Source organism: Scaptodrosophila lebanonensis, unplaced genomic scaffold (genome assembly GCF_003285725.1).
Source record: "Scaptodrosophila lebanonensis strain 11010-0011.00,11010-0021.00 unplaced genomic scaffold, SlebRS2 tig00000024-arrow-pilon, whole genome shotgun sequence".
NCBI lineage: Eukaryota > Metazoa > Arthropoda > Insecta > Diptera > Drosophilidae > Scaptodrosophila > Scaptodrosophila lebanonensis.
Genome location: NW_022060538.1, coordinates 6,244,981 through 6,265,781, shown reverse-complemented (window position 1 = coordinate 6,265,781; position 20,801 = coordinate 6,244,981). Strand labels below are relative to the sequence as shown.

At 41.6% G+C, this 20,801-nt stretch overlaps 1 protein-coding gene across 3 annotated transcripts in view; it reads left to right on the top strand.

Moving 5' to 3' along the window:
* Positions 1-20,801, top strand: part of LOC115620212 — a 64,732-nt gene that overhangs the window by 41,498 nt on the left and 2,433 nt on the right. The window contains exons 2-5 of one of the 3 annotated variants that reach the window (XM_030513350.1): positions 4,079-4,440; positions 8,430-8,752; positions 10,289-10,564; positions 15,036-18,196. In XM_030513350.1, coding sequence (XP_030369210.1) covers positions 4,079-4,440; positions 8,430-8,752; positions 10,289-10,564; positions 15,036-18,196 — 4,122 coding nt within the window. Of the gene's footprint in view, positions 1-4,078; positions 4,441-8,429; positions 8,753-10,288; positions 10,565-15,035; positions 19,625-20,801 lie in introns of those variants that run through there. The other 2 variants (XM_030513349.1, XM_030513351.1) reach the window with 2 other exon arrangements.

The following is a 20,801-nucleotide window of genomic DNA, read 5'->3' as shown; positions in this document are numbered from 1 at the left end:
GGCTAACGGAAAATGGCCATAAAAACGGCCGTTGTGGCTGTTTATGGTAAAACGGCTGACTGCGTTTGGAGACAGCGGCAACTTTTGCGTCGCCTTAATTGCCGCATTTTGCAATGAATTAAAGTCGAGAGCCAAAAGCCGAAAGCCAAACAAAAGTTGCACATGAGTAATGCAGAAGCTACGACAATTGCATGTCGTTGCTGGCCATGAACTGACAATTTTTATGCCCAGCAATAAGTTTGCAGATGTTGTTGTTGTTGTTGGTGGTGCTGCTGCTGCTGCTGTGGCATGCAAGCGCGCCTGTGACTCATAAATTTAATCAAATTTCTGCCAGCAGTGTCTGCAAAAGTCGTTGGCCAGACGTGACGACAACGACGTTGCCGACAAAACTCATCCAAAATATTGTATTTTGCTTTCCAGTTATGTAATTTGCCATTTCCGCTAACAGCTTCCGCACAGGAGGCGCGCCCACTTGCCGCCCACTGCTGTGCACCTGAGCGTTGCTAATTGAATTTCATGGACGCTTCAAATGAAGTGAAAATGTAAATTTTTCACTCAACCCCCCCCCTCCACCTACCAAATAAATCCCAAAAAAAAGAAGCAACACAAATATGCGTGCTGCAAGATTGGCATGTGCCCACTGTCAAGGCAGGCAGCCACTCATCAAATACGAAGCAGCTCATAACATTTTTGCAACGGCCTGCGGGCACAAAAACTGACGCCACATGGCAGACACCAGCAACCAGCAGGCCAGACGCCACAGCGAATCGTAGGGAATCGGAGCAACAGAGTTCGTAGTAAACAGTTCTTGGAGTTCCATGAGCTAACGAACTAGTTTAAAGAGACAGCTTTGGGGTTCAGTTTTATAATGGGTTATAAGTAGCTCAACTGAATGTTCGGGAAGAATCAGGAGGGCATCAAATAGATGACAAGCCAGTCATCAACTTTTTTGAATGACATTTCGAGCTCAAGATTTTTCATTTTGCGAAAGGTTCAGAAGTTCTTCTGTATTGTGTTGTTTAGCACGACTTCATAAGGTCTTAAACTCCCAAAGTTTCATACTATGGGTTATAGCTCAACTGAATGTTTAGAAAATAACGAGGGAGGCAAGAAATAGATGAAGAGTTAAACAAGAATACGAATTTTGAAGTAAAGAGTTTTCTTTTAAGAAAGTGTCGAAAGTTCTTCAGTGTGTTCAACAATAAAGATTATTTCTATAAATTGCTCTACAAACCAATTTTAAAGTGTACTCAACCGGTTTATTTAATTATAGACAAATTTGTTTCAGAATTAGCTCGAATACCGTTTTACACTTTTGAACATCCTTTTCGCGTCTTTCATCTAAAGCTCTCTATACAGAACTCCACTCGCCTGTCAACTCTGCTCTCTATATCTATCTGATAGCGATTATCCTTAACTTATTCACTGAGCTGTTGCGTCTTATAAATATTATGTACTTTTCAAATTCTATAAATTTCGGTGCGTATAATTTGCCTTGGCTTGTCAGACCTCCCAAAAATTTTAGGGAATCTTATAGAGCTGTCCTTAATCAAAAACACCTTCCACATTTAGAACTTTTACAAAGGAATGTCGTATTCTACAAATCATTAATGTAGTAAGATCGTATTTTTCATGTTAATAAGCACTTTTACTTCTTTTTGAATACAGAAACAATTAGTTGATTGCTTACTAAGAAAAAAAAACAGTCTATGTTTGTGATTCGAATCGAACTAGAAACTGTCTTAAGTTTTTGATTAGAAGGGGGCTAGGAACTAGTCCAACATATACTTGTATGTAAGCGCACAACTCTTTCACGCAGAAGGATGTGCAGAGTCGAGGCAGCCAGTCCCGTCCAGTCCAGTTCATTTCTCGTTGCTGCGTTAAATGTCAGACATCGTCGTCTGTGCACTTGAAATTGAAAATGGGAAATTGTATTAAGTATCTGTAGCTGTCTCTGTGGAGTATCTGTGCGTGTGAGTGTCTGTAAGAGTATTGGACACTGGCAAAGGCAAAGGCACATGCATCTTCCAGTTGTGCAGTCAACGTCAAAACGTTGCCTGGTTGGCATAAAATTGCCTGAATTTAGCGCTAGGTTGGCAGCAAGAGCAGCTACTGTTTCTAGTGCGCCTGGCACCGATCCAGGTCCGGGCCCTGGCCATTCGAGTATCTTTTAGCTCTCTTCTGGGCTTGTTAATCTGCAACTGGCTATATATTTCTGTTGTTGTTGTTCATGTAGTTTCTGTTGCTGCTGTTGACTTGTGCTTTGACTTTATGTCTTCTGTTGAGATTTGTGCGAAACACCTCGGGCTTTGTTTTCATTACGACCACATGGCGGCCTATTAAATGCAAAATGTGCGGGCTGTCTGCACAGAGAGACAGAAACTGGCCCTCTGTCATCTGGCTCGGCCTCCTTCTAAATTAAATATGCAGACAGAGTGGCAGTTTTTCCGGACAGTTCTTGTGGCCTGCGCCGGTTTATTAAAGTTAATTACACATTTTTTCATCATGCATGCATATTTATGATTATTATTATTATTTATTATGCCATGATGTGTCCTTGCTCTTGCCGATTTTTCACTCTATTAATTTACGCATTGATTTATGTGCCCCACAACTGCTTTTGTTTATTTGTAAGCACGGGTATGTAGAACAAAAAGTTATGGCTCCATGAATGGCAGTCGTATGTAAACAATGTGAAAAATTTAAACCAAAAAAATGGAACAAAAACAAAATTGAAAAGCAAATTCCGTAACGTTTCGCAATTGTTCCATTGGGGAGCCATTCCCATTCAGTGGAGAGGCAGTTAGGCCCCCAACAGCAACGAAAAAAAAAAACAACACAAAAATCAGACACGCAGCTGGGCGGGCATTTAATTCTGTGTGTAGTACGAGTATGTATGTATATGGAATGCTTTGATTTTTCTACTTGATAATGATATCGAAATGGAGGTCACGTTCTGAGTCATTTCCATACATAAAAATCTCTGTCAGAGAAATATGTAAAGAATCGTTTTTTGTTTCTCATTAAATCTTCACCCGAAATGTTCTAGTTCCACTGATTTTCAGTTGTGTACTTGAAAGATTTTAAGCTGAAAAGTTAAAAAACTCTAAAAACAAAAGAAAAATTTTCAATTTTTTTTTTTTTAATCAAATGTTTTGTCCATGTGTGCGAGTTTTGATCAATGTTTGTAACTCTGCACACAATCGGTATAGAATACGATTGAAAACAGAAGCTTTTGAAGCAAATTTGCATTTCGTAACTAAGAATTCCTTACATTTACTTTAGAGATATTCGGCCTTATGTTTAACCAAATAGACTAAAAATAATTACGTCTAACAGATAGAACACATAAATAAATAAGGATTGCAAGAAATATATTCTTGGCCGATTTTAATGAATTTAGGGGTCGAGCTTTCAAGATTAATAATGACATTACGTACAAAAAACTGTATAATTAAAGAGCAGCACCGAAACCCATTTTAATACGATTATTTTCAATCATTCCTTTCGGGAAATATTCTCTCCATATCCTCTCTTTAATTTAAAACAATTTTGTGGAAGACAAAATGCTTTCATTATATTTGACAAACAGTTTAACTAATTAATCGTTTAAAAAGGTTTTTTTGATGATATTCAAGCAATAGACATTCGTTCATAACACCGACATTGTGCGATGCCTTTTCAACTGTCTTCAAGTTTCAAAAGTTGTTTAAATTCCTGACCAGTTTGCCTTTAGTATGCAACTGCACAGTTTTAAAAGATCACACCTCTAAACTGCTTAGCCAATCAATATCAATATCGTTTGCTAAACTATTCGCAAGTAAAAACTATTAAAGAAACTACACATAGTTTTGATTTACAATTGGTTACTAAGATTATGTTTTAATTATAAATAATTATAGTTTCTAAATCAGTGGCTTTTGGCAACCAAATTAAATAAAATTCACAAACAAACGATCAACGAGAATTTAAATTATGGAACTATTTTTTATTTATATACAATGTTTTAATTTTGCTTTTAATTTAACTTCTTTATAACTATGTGCTCACCACCTGCTCTCCCTTTTGTCCTTTACAGCTGAAAGCGACCTGCTCACCTTTGCACAACGCAAGCAGCATTACGAGTCGGAAAAGTCATTCCAGCAGCAACTTTTCACCACAGAGTCGCGGCCGCAGAGCGTGCGACAATTGTATGTGGAGGCAGCCAAGGAGCTGCCTGGTCCGCATCCAATATCGTCAGCTTCTTCGACAGCGTTGACACCGCCGCGTTCCATTTCCTTCAATGGCGACATTCTGCTGAACGGCGATGGCCTCGAGTTCGAAGCGAGCAACAACAACAACAATAATAATAACAGCGAGGAGCTTGTTTGTGAATCCGATTTTGGGAATGCCAATCGCAAGCTGCGCACGCGCATTGATGCTGAAATTGAAATACGTTTGGTGAGTTCTGGTCTACGCTCCATACAAACAAGTTTACAGTTAGTTGCCGTTAGTTGTGCTATAGGTATTGTACATATGTACATATGTAGTTAGGTAGTATTTGGAGCAGCATAGGCAACAGCTGCCCGCTGGCCAGTCTGGTCACTTAGTTGAGCTTAGTCGAGTTGGTGACCGCCTCATGCATAAGTAATATGTTTAGTGGTTGTCATGGAAACAAAAACAACACACTACACACACACGCAACAACAAAAACAACAACAACAGCAAGTCCATAACTATACACGACCGCAGAGCATGGACCACGGTCTCATGTGTGTGGTCTATATGGCTGACGATTATGTTGCTTTGACTGCCTCTTGCCGCCGTTGTTGATGATGCTGAGACTCTGGCTGAGGCTGATGTTGATGCTGCCATTTCCTGGTCATATGGGCCAGCTGCGTCCGCTAGAGCTCTAAAAGCTGCAACCAAAGTATCTTCTAACAATATGCTGCACATCAACTAAAAACGCAAAATAAACACACATACACACATACATATGTATACACAGAATCACGTAGGTTGGCTAATGCTTAACAGTGGGACATGTGATTGGAAGAGACTTATAAAAATGATCGTTATTATTATTATAATACAGTGTCAGTACATCGAGCCAATTGACTTCATTCATGTATTTTTAAATGTGCTTTCCTTTCATATAGCTGCGAATATTTAAATACTTTTGGTGGTGAATTATTATTTTCTGTTAATGTGTCTGCAACAATTTAATGGAGTAGCTAGATTTTCATCTAAAGTTTGTAAGTTAACTAATTTGGTATCTTTGATGAAGCTTTATTTAAAGCAAAAATGATGAATGTTCAGATTTATTCAAAAAGTTGCTTAGGAAAAAAATAATGCTGCTTGGGAGTGGGATAATATTGCGTGCGACATGTTGCTAGAGTAAGAGCACATGCTGCCAACGAGAGGAACATGTTGCCTAAGAAAAGATGCATTAAACCTAGAAACAAAAACATGTTTTCTATCCATACTAGAGTCTCCATTGTAATCGTAATAGATAAATATTAGGGAGTAATTAAAGCTCGTCGAAGGTAAATGCGTCTCTCCCAAGAACAACTAATTACAAACAGTTTTTACATGTTTCTAAAAAGTATTAAGTTGCTTCTTAAAATATCCATTACATGTCCCTAATTAGATAATATGTGTTATTTATTCAACGTAAATGTTAGAAGGCACCATTGTGCGCCTGTGGCCGTTTACAATGGAAAAGCAGGGCATGCAAGTCCAACTCGAGCAGAGGCAGGCCACACACGGCCGCAGCCGCAGCCACAGCCTAACAAGCAGTGGAGCAGAAAAAGCCTAGAAGGCTGGCAAATCATCCGAGTTGAGCTAAGTTGAGTTGTTTTAATTGCTGACGTGAATCTACGCGCCCACGCCAACAACTTTAATGAATATTTGCCAGCTGTGGCCCGGGACCTCACAAGCAAATAACCCATCATAGTATGGCAGTTGATTGCAGCAAAGCTGACACAAAATAAACCCAGACGCTCGCCACATCTTCAGCAACTAAAATCTCAGTTATATCCACAAGACCTCTATCCCGTTCCTATCCTTCTCCATTGTCGGTTGTCACTATTGAAAAGTTGTCGCACTGCCTTTGCAGAAATATCAGAAAATTGCAGTTAATTTGAGCTAACGCGCTTTACAGATGTGCCATTTTCCATTCCCGATTTTCCAGCAACGCTCGTCGCGCTCATTTCGGCTCTTGTCGCCGTCGTTGCCGTCGTTGTAGTATTTGGCTTGTTTATCTTTTATGCCGTGCCATTAGATAAGCCTCGCAAGACAAACAGTCAATGGCCAATAGACGACAGGCGACAGGCAACGGGCAGCCAGCAGTATCTTCTTCTTTTTCTTCTTAGTGCTTGCCAAGTGCTGGCCAAACTTGTTTGGCAAAAACAGCGCCAAGTCAACGGACACACATAGTTGTCAATAGATGTCTCTCTGTCGCCAGCATTCTCGTTGACTGCCTTCTGCCGTGGTCCATTGGCCGTTTGTAGTTTGTCGTTTTGGCAGCCACGTCTTCTTCTTCTTCTTCTTCAGCTTGTCCTCATCGACTGCTGTCGTCTGCTTGAGCTGCTCCTGCTGCCAGCTGCTGCTTCTTCTTAATAAAATGACTTTTAATCCTTTTCGCATTGCGTTTGACGTTAGTTGCCGCAACATTCCGCTTCACTGGATAGAGGCAGCTACATTCACAGCCATGGCAACAATCATATTCGCATCCACATCTAACCAGACATTCAGAGCAACGAACTTTAGTTCAGTTTTTGGAACTAGCTCTTGGGCTCAGACTCTACGAGTGAGAACAACTGGCAGGCAATGATTAGCGATGGTGGAGGTTCAATGGCAAATATCCATTCTTAAAGTAACCATAATAATTTCATACTGTAATCCATAGGGATTTCGTAATTTTACACAATCCTTAAAATTCTGGCATCCATTTTACAATTTCCTTTCTTTGTAATTGGAAATTTTTAGTAGATAAAGATGATCTTTCTATAGGTGCTTGTGAATTTCTGAGCAAAGAAATAACATCTTTTGCCCGAAACGCGCTAATAATAACCAACTGGGTACTACCGATGAGGGAAAGTTTTTTAAATGCTATTTAGTACAATTTTCTCGTAAAAAAAAAAAAAAACTGTTTCGTACAAAAAAAAAATCATTACGATTGAAATGGATGCTTAAAAAACTAAACATATGAAAACTGGAAGCAGAAGAATTTATTCTATCGAATGGATATATTGAACCAAAAACATAGACTGTGAATACGTTCCTTGAACCAATCGTTTGCAGAACTAGTTCATCACATCTCTATTAGCAGCCTGCAGCACATTAGCGTGGCGCGGTTTATTGGTTACGGCAGCAACCAATACCAAACTCTATCAGCCAACTACTTTTGTTGCCGTTGTTGCTTTTGTTACTGCTCTTGTGTTGGTGGGGCACTTAAATTACATTATTATATATGGCACGACATTTATGTGCAAATATTTGATCGTTAAAACTTCTTGGACGCGCTATTCAAAAGAGTCTGAGCCGTAAACCAACAATTGCCTCCTTGGTGTATAGTATGTCTTTATGATCAAACTGAAAAGTTTCCATAGTAAAAATTAAGCACAAGTGGCTTTTTATGTAAATAAAAGTACAGTCGTCTCAGTACTCTGTGTAGGAGGAGGTGGAGGAGGGGAGCTGCCACTGTAGTTTCCACATACAATTGATTTTGTGGAATAAGCCGGAAATCAAATAGAATGCGCGCACAATGATTGCGCTCTTTGGGCTTTGTTGCTATTGTTGTGCTGCCACATAATAACTTTCAAAGAATTTTGAGAGTATTAATAAAATTATTTACGTTATTTGTACGATTTTTTATTGCTTTTAATTTGCTTGATTGAATATCCATACACCATGCGAGGCGAATAACTATAACGAACAAAAAACGCACAGAACTGGGGTAAAATTTAGCGCTCTGTCTGAATATCGCGTGACTTGTTTAAATTTGCGTTGTGCAACCAAAAACAAAAATGAGAAAGAGACTAAATACATAAAAGGAGTAGTAGTAGTAGAGGCAGGGAAATATACGAGTAGTAGTATGTTTGCTCAAACACACAAAAAATGTTAAGAACTCATTTTTCAATCAGCACACACGAACATATGTTTCAAAAATGTCTGTGTGGGGGTGTGAGTGGGTGCGAGTGGGTGGTTGGGTGTATGTGTGTGTGTGCAGACTGCATGTGGTTGGGCATGCGTGTGTGTATGAATATCTGTGAGCATAGGGTTAGGTCAGCGTCCGGCAACTTTGCTGCTGCATAATTAAGGAGTCCTCATAAAAAACTCATATTTTGCATGTCACTTTGAACGAACGCACGAACGAACTGCTAATTAAACCAAAGCTAAACCATTACCCTTCCTTATTTCCTTTATTCTTTATTGCTACTCTATAGCCTGCTGCCATCGAGGACCTGCGCAAATGGACGTCCACCGAGGCGCTGGGTGATGTCACGGTCACGCCCGATTGCATGCACCATGTGGACACATCGCTGAGCACTTCGATGGTCATCGGTGATAACGGCCTACTAACACCCGCTCTATCTCCGTCCGTCCTATCCGCCGATGCCATCGACGCCTCCACCACCTATGCTCCCAATATCAGCCAAGCGGTGGACAGCAGTCAGCATCAACTACTGCCAAACGATATCAATAAAGATGTGCCTTTGAATCATCGATTGCCTTCACCCGAGGAACAAACCAAACTCATTGCCTTAAAGTAAGTTAACTTCACAACAACAACAACAACAATATACATATGTACATATGGGCGTACCAGGTGGCCGAGGCACACCTTTAATTACAGTTTGACAGCCACTGGCTAGCTGGCTGGCTGGCCCATTGTGTATGCTAATTTTATGTAAAACTTCAATTTTTATGAGTTTTCCATGTAAATTTTTGTCGAATTATTGTTTGCTTTGCACACAAAGAGCGACAACAACAACAACAAAAATACCATTATACTGGAGTGGTTTTCCATGCGTATACGCAACGCAGCCATGGACAGTAAATATCGGATATATACAATCCAAAATGTGATGCCAATTAGCATAAAACAGAACCTTTGTTAAGCTTTTGACACAAAAAACCCTCTGAAAAGTATTAAGAACTACATATGATAGCTGGATCATTAGAATAGATTAAAAGAGTATATTAAATCCATTAGATCCCTACTGATTAGGCACAATATAGGCTTTTGCTTGTAATTTTTAATATCAATACTAAATAACTAAAGTGCTATTCGTTCGTATAAGGAGATTTGATAATTTTGGTCTGAAAGTTTTAACATTTTTATATTGCACAAATAAAAATGGAATATCAATCTCTGGCTCTTTTATACTTTCCGAGTAATGTTCAGCCACGCCTCATTTTAGATGCTACCTACATACAATCGCACTAAAAAGTGTATCCTTATACCTTCTAAGTACAAGGCATGTACATTATAAATAATAATATGCATTTAAATTCGTCAGCTTATCTTAAATGCATGCCCCTTTTAAATTTTAAAACATTGCCTTAAGCTACTACATTTGAGGAAATTGTGAAAGATATGCCAAATACTTGCATAGATTAAAATATAATTCGTCTTAGGTTTTAATATATTGCTGATTGTGTTAAAAGAGAGTAAGAACCCCGCCTTCACTTCCTTCTGTCTGTCAGTGCATACGTATAAGAAACGGAACCGAATCAAACACAGCCCAACATTATTTAGGCTATCAAAATGTGTGAAGTAATCAGTCGAGGTCTTTCACACTTTCAATTTGCATATATTGCTGGTTTACTGTACAACTTATTTTTTCATTGCCCAACTTGGCCCTTTGTTGTTTGTGCCGTTATGTAGCCAGCAGCCCCATTGCCAGCCCCACAATTATGGCGTAAAAAAGCTTAAATGCATTAATTCAATTACATATATTTACAATGCGGTCAGACAATTATGCAAGTGTCGCAGCGTCGCGCCCAACCACAGCCTACACCATCCGCCCCCACCCACCTCCCCCACTCCCACACCCGACCCTTCGGCATGGCTCATTTGTTTAATGTGCCCCTCCGGCCGAAATGGAGCCCAACAAGCGTTGTTTACGCTTCGTTGATTTAAAGCACAAATGTTTGGTTTGCATTTAAGCATAAACAAATTTACAGCCGCTAGCCACAAAATGCACTTCAAACTGTAGGCCGAAAACAACAGCACAGCAAAAGCAACAACAACAACAACAACACTTATGCAAACTTTTTCACTCCCTAACTACTCACGCAGATATCCCGCCGAAGTGATCTCTGTGAACACCTCCGGCAAACATTTCCAGCGCATGTGCGCGGCTCGCAAATCGACGACGGGCTGCTATGCAGGCGGCTCCTCCAGTGCAGCGGCTAGCAACGGTGGCAGCCCAGACGATCCCCAGCCGGATGCCAATAATCTCGATGATAATGTGCAGACGGTCAGTCGACGTTCGCGATCGCGGAAGGTGCGCGGCAAGAGACGCAACACGATTGCGGGCATAGATCAGAAGGAGATACAGGATGCAGCCAATGGGTATGTAGCTATGATGATTCTCGTTTCCCCCCAACTCTTTCACACACTTTTTTTTAACACTTTTGTTTTCTCATTGCCGTTGCAAAAAATGTATAATGTGTATACCATAGATACGTTGTTTATAGGACGCCTGAAAATCGTGAGTTCTTGATATACTTGTGCATACATAGTATGACAATTTCTATGTGTTGTGTGCCATAATTTAACCAGAAATGCAGAAATTCAAACCTAACCAATACTCAAAAGCAATATAAATCACAATTCTTTAATTTCATTTCTGTGCATTTCCGCTAATCGAAAAGGCGTTCATTTGCATTCCAGCAGCACTTCTGTTAGATTTTCTGAGCCTTATAGCTTTAATGAAAGGATTCCGGAATGTGATTTAAATTTGGATTGAATTTTATAGATTCACCAATCAACATTTCTATAAATTGCACCGACATGAAATAACATGCATTCAATCGTATATATCTCTCATGACAACGAACGTTCGGTCGTTCAGCGCCGTTGCAAATCACTGCCCAGAAAAATATATTTCGTAAAGAAAGTACTGAAGCTAAGTTTGAATAAACGACCAAACAGAATCAACCCAAGAACCCAAGTGGTTTAAATGCCAAGAAAATATGCTGACTAGAAGAGTTGAGTAATGAAATGATTTCAAAATGAAATAAAAACTGATAAACAAAAAAATGATTTCTTGTCGGTGCAGTTCTTATGACCACAAAAATATATGTCCGATTTCAATTTTATTATTATGCTGACCATCATTGCTTCTATTTTGTTGAGCGCTTTCTTTCGTCGGTAAATATTTTTGCAAATTTCTGTTTAGCCGCTTTTCTTCAATGCTCAATGCGTCACTTGATTCATATTTTTTGTCAGTTTTAATCAAATCTAAATCACTGTACTGGTTAAGACTAATATGTAGTATCTTTTAACAGAACTTACAATTTTAGGGCTTAATATAAACGTGTTATATGTCTATATTTTTCTCTCCTTTCTCTCTGAATTGTACATAAAACCCTCAAACATATATTCAACATACTTATATAGCATAGCTGTCCTGTACATAACAGCGCCTACATACAAACATACATACATACATATATCAATCGTATATACATTATATAGTTTTCCAATAGCATCGTCTCTATGAAATTATTGTGATATATTATTATTATTCTCTCCATTCAAAATTTTAGCTACATATTTGTTATGCTGTTTAATTTTTATTTTCTTACTACATATTATAAAAACTTTTTATTAGCCAACAAGACAAAATTATGAACTCTATAAAGCCGTGCGTTGTTGTGTTTTACAAATTGTTGTTAATTATTTTTTTTTAAATTTGAGTACATTTTTGGAAATTAGCTACCGCACACAATCGCATGCCTTTTAACGACTGATTTAAATTGAATGTTGTACAAAAGAAAGAACAAACTTGTAAATAATTTAATTAATTAGCTTACCAATTTGTATGTGTTTACACAATAGCCTTTACATGTTTTTCTTTTGATTCATATGTATAACAAAAATGCAAGAAATAATAATTTTCAGCAAGCAAAACGAAAATACATTTTCCGAAGCAATTTGGCAGCTTACGTATTCAAAATGCAAAACAGCCTAACAAATTACCTATCATGTGATAATGATGATCATTTAGTCAAACATGCTCATGAGCACACACACACACACGCACATTATACCATATAAACCAACATACCTACATACATACACACATGTATACATCTATCATTCCTTCCATACCATCACAACATTTGTTGTTTGGTTCACGTGCTGCGGCAACAAATGCGTTGGCAACATTTGCGCCTTCACATACCCACTTCCAGTCTAGCCTACATATAATCATGCACCTACATAAGTACTATACCCCCTACAACATTTGTTCTTTGGTTCTTGTGCTGCCGCAACATTTGCCTTGGCAACATTTGCTCGTACTTCAACTTCACATACACCCCTTAAACTGAGCCCACACATTGGATATTGTTCACGTGTTGCGGCAACATATGCGTTGGCAACATTTGCGCGTACTGTAACTTCTTATACGCACTTTAAATTGAATGCATCTAAATATGCCTTCAAAAACATTTGCTCTTTAGTTCATGTGTTGCAGCAACATTTGCTTCTACCGAGCCTACACAACATATACATGCATCTAAACATACCTCCCACGACATTTGCGTTTTGCAGCATTTGCACCTACTTCAACTTCAAAAGTAGAGACAGTCAGTTAGTCAGTCAGTCAGTCAGTCAGTCAGTCAGTCAGGCAGCCAGCCCACTCCTGCTCCTACTCTCAGTTGTTCGCTGTCCCTGCTCTGCCCCTGCATGCGCATCATCATCAGCATAAATCATGCGAGTAAACTCTCTGTAGATTTGCAGTGCCTTAGCCAAAGTGTCTGTCAGAGTGTGTGTGTGTTAGCCCAAAAAACTCAGGCAATAGCAACAACATGACCAACAGCTTTATATGTATTCTTTTTTCCATGCAGGCACTTTTCAACTGTGCACACGACGCCTTTTCCTAAAAGTTTCATAAATCTTATTTGTTTTGTTGGCGTCGGCATCGGCATCGTCGTCGTCAGAGTCAGAGTCGTCGCCGGCTGCCCACAAAGCTTTGCAGAGCAGCGGCGTCATTCCATTTGACTGCATTTTCAGGCGCCCTGTGCAACATGAGACACATACACACACTACTACAAGTACACTCACACACACGCACACACAAGTATGCAGGTAAATGACTGCGGCTGTTCAATATCTGAGCGATCAGATCCAGGCTTCGTTTGCCACGCAATCTTTCAATTAGGCCTTTAGACCTGTTTAATAAAACCGGCCGGCTTTCATAATTAAAGATTCTCTTTCAAAAAACGAATACATTTTGGTCGTTTGTAAAATACTTTTAGAAATTACAATTGACCTGAAAACTTTCCTTGCAATTGACCCTAAATTCTTTAAAGTGTTGATAGATGTTGTTTTAAAAATGCAATAACGTATTATATGTAGTTTCAATTATTCAACTAAGGCGGCCTCAATAACTCGCAGAATTTATCAAAAAGAGGCCCAACTGATTGTTGTTACAAATAAATAGTTTCTTTCGTTACTAAAACTTATAATTCTGTTCCTAAGAAAGAACTTGCCTTATAAGTGTAATACGTTATAATAGTCAAAATATTTGCATAAAAAGATATTACTAATACATTCACAACTAATAGAAATATGGAATAAAAAATGTTTTGAAAGCATTTTCTTAATATTTTTTCATGACTGAATATCATTTCCCTTTATAAAATTTCAACGATTTTAGAGTGCTACTCACAATTTTATTTGGAAAAACATTTTGAATTTTTTCATATAAGTTTTCCTTACTTCTATCTCCAATTCGATTTGATGAAGCAGTTAATATTCCAGCATAATAGGATTTAAAATTTTGAAAACAATTGGAAATTTAAACCAATCCATTCTTAGTCACCTGATGGGTAGGCATGATTAATTTATACTTTATTTTAATAGTCTTCTTCTAATTCCAAAGTCTACTTCTTACTCCGGTCTGCTGCTCCTCATTACCGGCTCTTTCATGAGTCACCCAACGTTATAGGAGTATATCGACAGAAAATAGTTTTTGCCAGATCCGCTGCTTGTCCATTTATCGGTCAGCAATAAACGTCGAGATCAATTAAGTATTCATGTACAATTTTAGCAGACTCTTAATTGGTTTTTTTTTTCTTTGAAATTATTAGCAATGCATTTGTGTGTATGTATGTGTTTGCTTGTTTCTAAGTGCATGCCACACATCGAATATGTAGAAACAGATGCCACTTCAGCCGCCCTCAAATTTCGTTCAAGAAACACTCGAAAAAATAATACAAAAACTCAAAAATATAGATGTTGTAATCGCTTGGCATAATCAAAAGAAAAAACAAGAAAATGTATGCTAGGAAATTAAACTTTGAACTCTGCCGTTAATTAATTTTACGCAGCGCGCATTCCCATTTCCCATTCTCTTGCCCCTGCCCCAATCCAGTGCAGTTGCATCTGTGCGTGCCTGTAGATGTGTGTATTGTATGTGTGTGTGTGTGCATTTTGATAATGTGCGTCGAATTAACATGAAACATGTAGAGCAACAATAAACAAATCTCTAGGCACATCACAATAATTCTCATAGGAAAACAAGAAGAATAAAATCTCTGCGCCACTTTACTGTCAATCACTATTCCTACCCTGCCCCGATCTTTCTCTTTATCTGCTCTGCTCTTTCCTACATTTTCGCTCACACTAATTGTGACTTCTAACGCTGTCTGACTACAACAACAATATAATCCACAAAACATCTTCATCAACCACCTTATAAAATGCTAACAAAATACCAAACATATTTTCTTTTTTGTTTTTCCAACAATTCGTTAATCCAAAAACATAATGCCAAAAACAACAAATTCGATTTGAAATGTTACAACAACAGCAACGCGAACAGCAACAACAACGACGCCAAGAATACATCGGGAGCCAATAACTCGACTGCTACTGGAGGCGGCACCGCCTCGGACGCCAAGAAGTCGAAAAAGTTTGGACGCAGCAAATCGAGCGACATCTTAAAAAAAGAAACTGTTGCCTTGCCCTATGACAAGGGCAAGAATACCCTTACACGACTCAATTCGCTGAAGCAATGGGGTCGCAATCGCTTCAAGTTCATGCACCGCGCAGAAGCGGTCGGAGGCGAGACCAGTACGCTGGACACCAGCGGCAGCAGCTCGCAGAATACGTCCACAGAAAAGGCGGAGAGTAGCAGCGCCGCCGATAGAGGCAGCTCTTCAGCCAACAGCGGCAACAAGGAGTCGGTGAAGCGGGACATTGATGACGAGTGCGTTGTCCATGAGCTGATATCGCAGAAGAGTGAATCTCGGTTTTCGCACGAACGAAAACCCTCGTATTCCTCATCCGAGAAGAGCATGAGTGTAAGCAGTAGCGGGCATTTGCGTGGCAAGCTCCAGTTGGCCAATATGGCAGCCAGCAATGTGAAGATGCGTGAGACGGCGACACTGAATCGCCAGAGACGCAATGGCCAGTGGGCGGCTAGCGGTCTTGCCGGGAAGGATGAGCAACCGCACTCATCAAGCGGAAATTGGAGTGCCAGTTCGGAATCAGGGCGCGCCTCTATAGGCAGTGAAATCACCATACAGCCGAAATCGAGTGCCTCGAACACATCGCTCAATGTGTCCAGCTTCCATCCAGGCAGCGGAAGTGGACCACCCTCATCGATGATGAGTCGACGCCGATTCCTCAACACATCCGCCTCGAGCAGCGTGACCAGCGAGGGCACTGCAACGCCAGAGCTACAGGTGGTGCCCGATGGTGCCTACCCGAATCATCTAGATGATGAGACTAGCTCAGCTTACTCCTGCGATACGGAGGGCTATTACACCTCCTTCCACATGGACAGCGGGTTGCGTACACTGAAGGAGGAAGAGCCACCCATGACACCACTGCAGCAGAGTCTGCACACCAGCAGCTACTCCTTTGGCAGTCAATCCAATCAGACGGTGCTAAATGCAGAAAATGAATACGAGCTCTTTGGACGCGGTTCGACCTCAACAACAACAAGCTCGGCGGGCACAGTCTGTACCACCCTGATGATCAACGGTGCCAGTGGCGGCGAGGGGGGCAGCCTTAATGGCCATGGCCCTGATGTACCCGAACGCATCAGCTCGCTGGGCAAGCTGAATAAAGCAGGCGGTGGTGCTAGTAGCCACAGCAATAGTGCCAGCACTAGTACGCTAGAGAGAAGCTACTCCAGCAGCACCATCGGAAGTACTTTGGAGCGCACAGGCACCATTAAGCGAAATGTTAATGCTGGTCTTAAGCTGGCCACCAATTCGGAAGTCGAGGGTACAGAGCGCAATACAGCGATGGATGTTGACATGCCAATGCACAGTGGCACACCAGAATCTCAAGATGATGGGGAGTTTGATTTCGACCGCATACGTAAGCGTTCAGCTCATCCCTTACCTGGAGCCGAGCTGGAATACTCGGAGTGCTCAGATCTGGAGGGTGTTGAGCGTATTGAACGCATTAAACAGAAGACTGCAATCAATGCTAAGCGCATACCTTCCATGTGCATTATCACCCCGACAACTAGCGATGATGAGAATCAGTCAAAGGCGGACGAATCCGCGTACGATCCAAATCGCACCTTGACAAACTCAAGCTCGGGTGGTTCACCCTGCTCGAAGGCGGCAGCCAAAGCGCATGCTACACTCAAAGTGGTTACCACTTACTGCACTGTGGATGTGAACTGTGCTAATGAGGCAGCCGCTAAGGAAGATGCCGATGAGGCCCTGTTAACGCCAACTAATGCAACGGATAGCAAAGACCACAACCTGAACGAATTGAAGCAAACGCCAACGAAAGCTCTAAATAGCATGTTTGAAAAGCTCAAGGTTGTTTTGCCGAACATAAAGCGCTCACCACCGAGCAAAAGCTGCCAGGCAATGGCTAAGCCCGCCTCCCCAAGTGTCGTCAACAACGACGAACTGTACGACATGGCAGGCGAATACGTCACCATAGCCGACATCAGCAACAACAATCGGGCCCACCAGCTGCAGGCACCGAAGCCGGCGGCGGGTAGCCTGGGCATCTACTATTCCAATGACATAGTTCATAGGCGCAGGCTAGAGGCCGACGAACCGGCAGGCAAACAATCGGGCCGAGCCGAATATGTATCGCTCAATGAATTGCCACAGCATTTGCGACGGCATGGTGCGTCAGCTGCGCCCCCTGTTGGTATTGCTGCTGTCGGAGGTGGTGGAAATGCAGTTGAGAGCACAGACGCATGCGCACAACATCTGCCCACGACGATGGCAAAAACCATAACAGCTTCAGCACGTCAGCCGACGAGCGAAAGCTGCGGCGTGCCCATGTATGCGGAAATCAGCGAGCTACGCGAAGAGAAGTCGCTCGTGTCGAGTGCAGGCGCCGGTCAGAGGGGTGGTGGCGGTGGTGCGCGCCTGGTACGCACAAATGCCGAGGGTAAAATCATCTACGATTCCGATAGTCTGAAGCGACGCAAGGGCGCTCACACCACATTCGCACCTGGACCGTATGTGAAGGAAACTGAAAGTGCGCTCGCCAGTTTGCCTCTCGTAGTCAGTGACGAAAGGCACGCCGAGGGGTCTGCAACAAATGTGCGCACGGGTGAAAGTGCAACTCAAACAGGAATAACAACTACGACAGGAGTGCCCGCCTTGCCATTAACAAAGAACGCGAAACTATTGTTGCAGAAAGGCGGCATCGCGGCCAATCGTAAGGTGGCCAATGTGCGGCCCATAGTGGCCAAATCGCCGCTGTCCAAAACGCCAAACAATAACAACAATAGGGATATGTCCGCCTATCAACCTGTCGCCTATAATACCTATCAGGAGCAAAAGCAAATGCTGGCCAATCATACGAATCCCTTCTACGAGGCAATTGCCTCCAACACAACACCAGCTTTAAATGCCGCTCCAGGCGCCACAATTGCCATGATGCCCTCGCCCTCCAGTAAGTCCAATTCATCGACTGGATCCACAGCGACGAATTCATCATCGTCGACAGCAACTACAGCATCGGCACACTCCGGCGAAGAAGGTAAGCAAGTCCTGATAAGTCAAGTTAATGCCAATTGCAATTTCGCTTGCGATCCTGAGTTCGCTTTGGCGCACCCAAAACCAACACCAACAATTTCACTACCACCCTACACTGCCCCCCCAAATGCTAATGTAAATAACACGCTAAAACTACTACACACTACTACACCAACTGCAACAACAATAGCAGCAACAATGTATACTATTAACAACAACAACAAAAACAGCAGCGTAACAAATTTAGAAGCGGGAAAATCAAATTTCGCATCAATGGGCAGCATTTCAAGTGTACACTGTGACGATGAAGACCCCACTGACGAGTGCCATCGGAAGGCAAAAGTGAGGGTTGTTACTCCCACTCCTACCGCCCCCCATAGCAACAACAACAACAATAGAAGTAGTAGTAGTAGCAACCCCATGGGCGCCATAGTATCATCCCCTCCACCCCCTCCACTGCCACCCCGGGCGAAAGTTAATGGGAAAGTAGCGACAATGGCAGAAGCAGCGGCAGCTGCGCGCAATGCAGTTAACCCCCAATCCAGCCCACCTAACAAAAACAACAATATTGCTCTCAGCAATGGGCATCCTCATACTATACCTTCTCCTGCACTTAGTTTATCGATTGACCCAATTGCTGCAACGCAGTTTTCCATTTCAACTGCGCATTTAACTGCAGCTGTCACCACCATCCCCAACGCTCCTCCCCCTTCAACAATAGCAGTAGTCAACCCCCCAAGGCTTAGTCCCTCGAAACCGCGTGGAGCGTTGAAGCGCAACAACAGCTACAGGCTGGCCAACGATGAGCTCAAATTAGAAATGAACAAAGAAAATTGCCTAGTCTATGCCGATGCCCACGGCAAATCCAGTGCAACGTCGTTCAGCACATTGCCCCCGAATGCAACAAGTTCGCTAAAGCTGAAGGCCCAACTCGGCAGCAGTGGCAGCAATGTACAGGTGGCGCCCAATGAGGGGCGCAAAATTGCCAAGTCCTTTGAACGGCTCGTTGATGAGTTTTCGCTGTCCACCATCAGCACGGACTCTTCCTATTTAAAAAATAAATCGCTAGAGAACTTTGATGATTCACCGGCGTTGCAAAATGGCCAACACAATGGCCATCTAGACAACACGCAAACTGACAACGACAACGATAATAATGAAAACGCTGATGTTAATGATGATGACGATAATGACGATGATGACGACGACAGCAACGACGAGCCCATGCAGGCAACTCCCATGCCACATAAATACCACAAGTCTTTTGTGGAAAATATTTTGCTGCGTCCGTTCAAAATCATTCTGCCCAACGAAGATAACGGTGCGCGTCGTCAGCGCATTTTACAAAAGTTTGAGGTGACGGAAATCTGGTAGACAAGTTGGGCGCGCCATAGACATAGACATAGACTTTGACGCCAGCGCTCATTAACTTGTCTTTAACTTTAACTTGACCTTATGTAGAAAAACGGTACCGCCATGTCGCACAACCCTTGCTAGCTGCTGCCTCCTAGCCAGACCAGCCCGCCCTGCCCATCAAAGTGAGTCCAGCCCGGCTCGTACGTTGCCAAGTACCCATCTTGAGTAAACACTACAAAGTAATTGTCAATCTTGGCAAGCTTTCTTCCACATGCACGCTCACATATGCATTCTATAGGCGCAGTGTCAAGTGTTTAGTGTGTGTATTTGGTTTGCTCTTCACAGCATTATTATTGTGCGAGGTGTGATCGAATCGTAGAAGAGATAAACTAGTTGCCCAGCACAAGTTTAAAGATTAAATTAGAAGCTCTACAGAATAATTGGGGGTCTCAATATTTAGTTATTTAATTTACTTTAATTTAGTTCGTTTTCGGCAGGAACTATACAGTGCACAGATTTAAAAATTGTCACTGTAGATAAGAGCCAACGTAGTCACTGTTTAAAAGAAAGGCCTCCCTGGAAGTAGAACACTTGAGATTTCAAAGTCAGAGATACAAAAGGTGCCGTAAACTTAAATATTTTAAAAAATAGAAATCATTCACGGACTATTTCCAAACCATATAGAAAACTCGTAGAAACACAGACTCAAGACTCCCCAAACTTCATTTATTTAATGGCCAACGACATGAAAGGTCCCATAACTCCAACATTTTCGAGTAAGAATCCGTAGGTTCTTCTATAAAAGACTCGACAATGTCTCTTATTTACTTGTGAGGGAACTTAGTATTGAAAACTACAGTCAGAACTACTATATACTTTGAAATGCAACATTTGAAAATTGTTTGCCCAAACCTCGTTGGCATGTATGCATTGCCTTGAAGCTCTCAGTTGACTGCAGCTCGTTAAAGTCGTAGCCTGCACTTGGCGGCCCACGACGGCCGGGCGGAGAAGTCGGGCGGAACATCGTCTCGTACGTGTTCAATTTGCTAGTGTTGCTCGGGGGCGTTACTGCATCGGCTCAAACAAAGGGAACCTCCGCCTTCTTTCACTTCTTTGGGACAGCATGGTGTACACTTGAAACGAAGACCTTATGCAACAATGAAGATGTAAATAAATTGCAAGATTACGAACATACTATATCTAACCACAAGAATAAGCAAGTCTACAAATTTTTAAAAACCTAATTTTTAAGT